A 2,327-nucleotide genomic window follows, 5' to 3' on the forward strand; every position below is an offset into this window, starting at 1 on the left:
TTATTTTCTTTCCGATATAATTACTTGCCTTGTTATTCTTGTTTCTGAAGTTCAAACTCCTCGTAATTTCTGTTAAAGCTTTTTACTTTTTGGCCTCTTTCTGCATTTGTGCTATAACTTCACGCTGCATATGCTGTCATTTAGCAACCTCTTTCATAAAGGTTCCTTTTCATTCTGTGCACTGGTATGTGTTTAGTTGTTTTACTAAGAAGATAGGTTTGAAATAGTGTTACCAACCTTTTTCCTATTCTACCCTCTTGCAAAAAAAAAATATTTAAGAGATATTAGCAAATAAACCCATGGTGAACTAAATTTTTTATGGAACATTTTTCTTTTTTTATTTTTTTCTTTTAGTTCCCGGAATAGATGGCGGTGGGTTAGCTGATGCTAGCCTCACAGATTCCTACTTTAGCACCAGCTTCATTGGCGTTAATGGATTTGGAAATCCCGCTGAAACAAAGTATCCCATGATGCAGGTAATAGCAGTGAATTGTATAGTGGTTCATTAGTTTTGACTGGTGTTACACCAAGAAGGGAAAACTGTTCAAGAGGCAGGAAAAATGGAGCCTTCTGATTTGTGTCATCTTGTAGTGTAGACATAGTGTATATACTTACTTAATTCCTGCAAATAGAAATGAAACAATATAATTGCGTTAAAATTAGTCTGTTTTTATTGGTACTCATCTGAGCTGTTACACTGGGCTTTGCCACATATATTAGCTGTGTTTCTAGATTTCGTTTTAGGCTTATAGCTAATTTTGATAGCCTTTTACTAAATATATGAAAATTAGATTTTGAAACATTTCAAAGATAAAAGTCACTGAAGCAAAGTGTGAACTGTCAAACCTGTAAATTATGAGGCAAAAAATTCAGAATTTGTAAACTCAATCTCTGGTGGCACTTAGTGATCTTGAATTCACATTTAAATTTTCTGAAATGTTTTTTTGTATTTATAGTGTTCTGTAGGCATAGAACTTCCATGATGTGGAATTTACTGTGTAGGTAGTATTATGCAAAATTTACAGCAAAAGGCTGTCAGATTTTAAACCTAAATGAGTATCTATTTAATTAACACATGAAGTACTATAATAACTCCCTCAAACTGTTATGCTTTTTAAAAGCTGAAAAGAAGATGATCTCTCCCTGTACTCAAAGGTTTAACAAACCAGTTTCTGGTAAATGAAAGAGCCCAAGTCAAACAGTTCGCACTGAGTCCTGACAACAACTCTCTTCTTTTATATCAAGGAAACTCTCCTTATGAGCTTACTTTGATCTCAATTGTGGCTGTATTATGGATTGAAAAATAACTCAGCAAAAGGTGGGAAATAATTAGGTGTGTTCACTTTTTTCTTTTTTTTTTTTCCCCTGCATGTTTTCAAGAAGGCTGGATTTTCTCATTCAACAGAATTGCAAAACTATGGAAATGTTTATTACTCACGGTGATGCATGATTTAAAAAGAAAAATTTTAACCTCTGATCCCAAAGTGTACTATTAAAGCTGGAAGTTTGAAGATTATTGCTTTATAATGTGTACGGTTACTAGTTTTGGTATCACTGAGATAATATAATTTTGTCCTTTCAGTGCAAAGTCATGTTTTGTGTCCTTAAACAGTATTCTGCAGCAACACTGGTGTCTTTCTAAACACAAATTTTTAGTTACAACTGTTTCTTCTAGAAAGACAATAAGGCATGCATCTAACATGAATGCTCATAGGATTGTTAAATACTTTACTAATGCCTATGAGATTACAGTCAAGACACTGTTTCCCTTTGACCAAAGAGAAGAGATTGATGTGCCTCTTACCCATTGGAGGCTAAGGAAAATTACTTCTGAAGAAGGCTTTCGTTAGTGTTGAGTAAGTGCTTACAGGCATTAAACTATCTTATATTGTTTTTTTTCCCTTTGAATCATGAAACTTAAGTTGTTTGCATAGGTAAAGCTGGTAATACTGTCTGTTTTGATTGTGTGTCCATACTGACAAAGTTTAGCCATTTGAAATAAGGTTTCCCATGTCTATCAGCTCTTTGGAGAACAAGGCAAGGGAAAAATCCTAGTGACTTTTGCTTTAAATAATACTAATGCTTTACGATTTGGAACAGAGAATTTAAATCTGATAGATTGGTGGTTGTGTCAAGGATATACCTTTTGTCTGTTTATGAAAATTTGCCCAGATTTTGTCACTTGATTAAACCTTTGCAAAACTGGTTTACATAGACCCACTGAAGACTTCCCAGATGTCAGATAATTTCCCAAAGATGTAGTCTGCATTGGCATGTTCCAGCTTGAGTACATTCTTGCAGTTACAGCTCTGGCCTAATCTAGGCCT

General features: G+C 34.2%; 1 protein-coding gene across 3 annotated transcripts in view; it reads left to right on the plus strand.

Moving 5' to 3' along the window:
• Positions 1-360: 360 nt before the first annotated feature.
• The window catches only part of PAN3 (PAN3 poly(A) specific ribonuclease subunit), a 72,356-nt gene continuing 70,389 nt past the window's right edge, over positions 361-2,327 (plus strand). Inside the window, exon 1 of one of the 3 annotated variants that reach the window (XM_009882827.1) lies at positions 361-476. In XM_009882827.1, the coding sequence (XP_009881129.1) occupies positions 468-476 (9 nt within the window). In that variant the 5' untranslated portion in view covers positions 361-467. The remainder of the gene's footprint in view (positions 477-2,327) is intronic. The other 2 variants (XM_009882829.1, XM_009882828.1) reach the window with 2 other exon arrangements.

The sequence above is a fragment of the Charadrius vociferus genome, unplaced genomic scaffold, assembly GCF_000708025.1.
Source record: "Charadrius vociferus isolate BGI_N301 unplaced genomic scaffold, ASM70802v2 scaffold93, whole genome shotgun sequence".
Lineage (NCBI taxonomy): Eukaryota > Metazoa > Chordata > Aves > Charadriiformes > Charadriidae > Charadrius > Charadrius vociferus.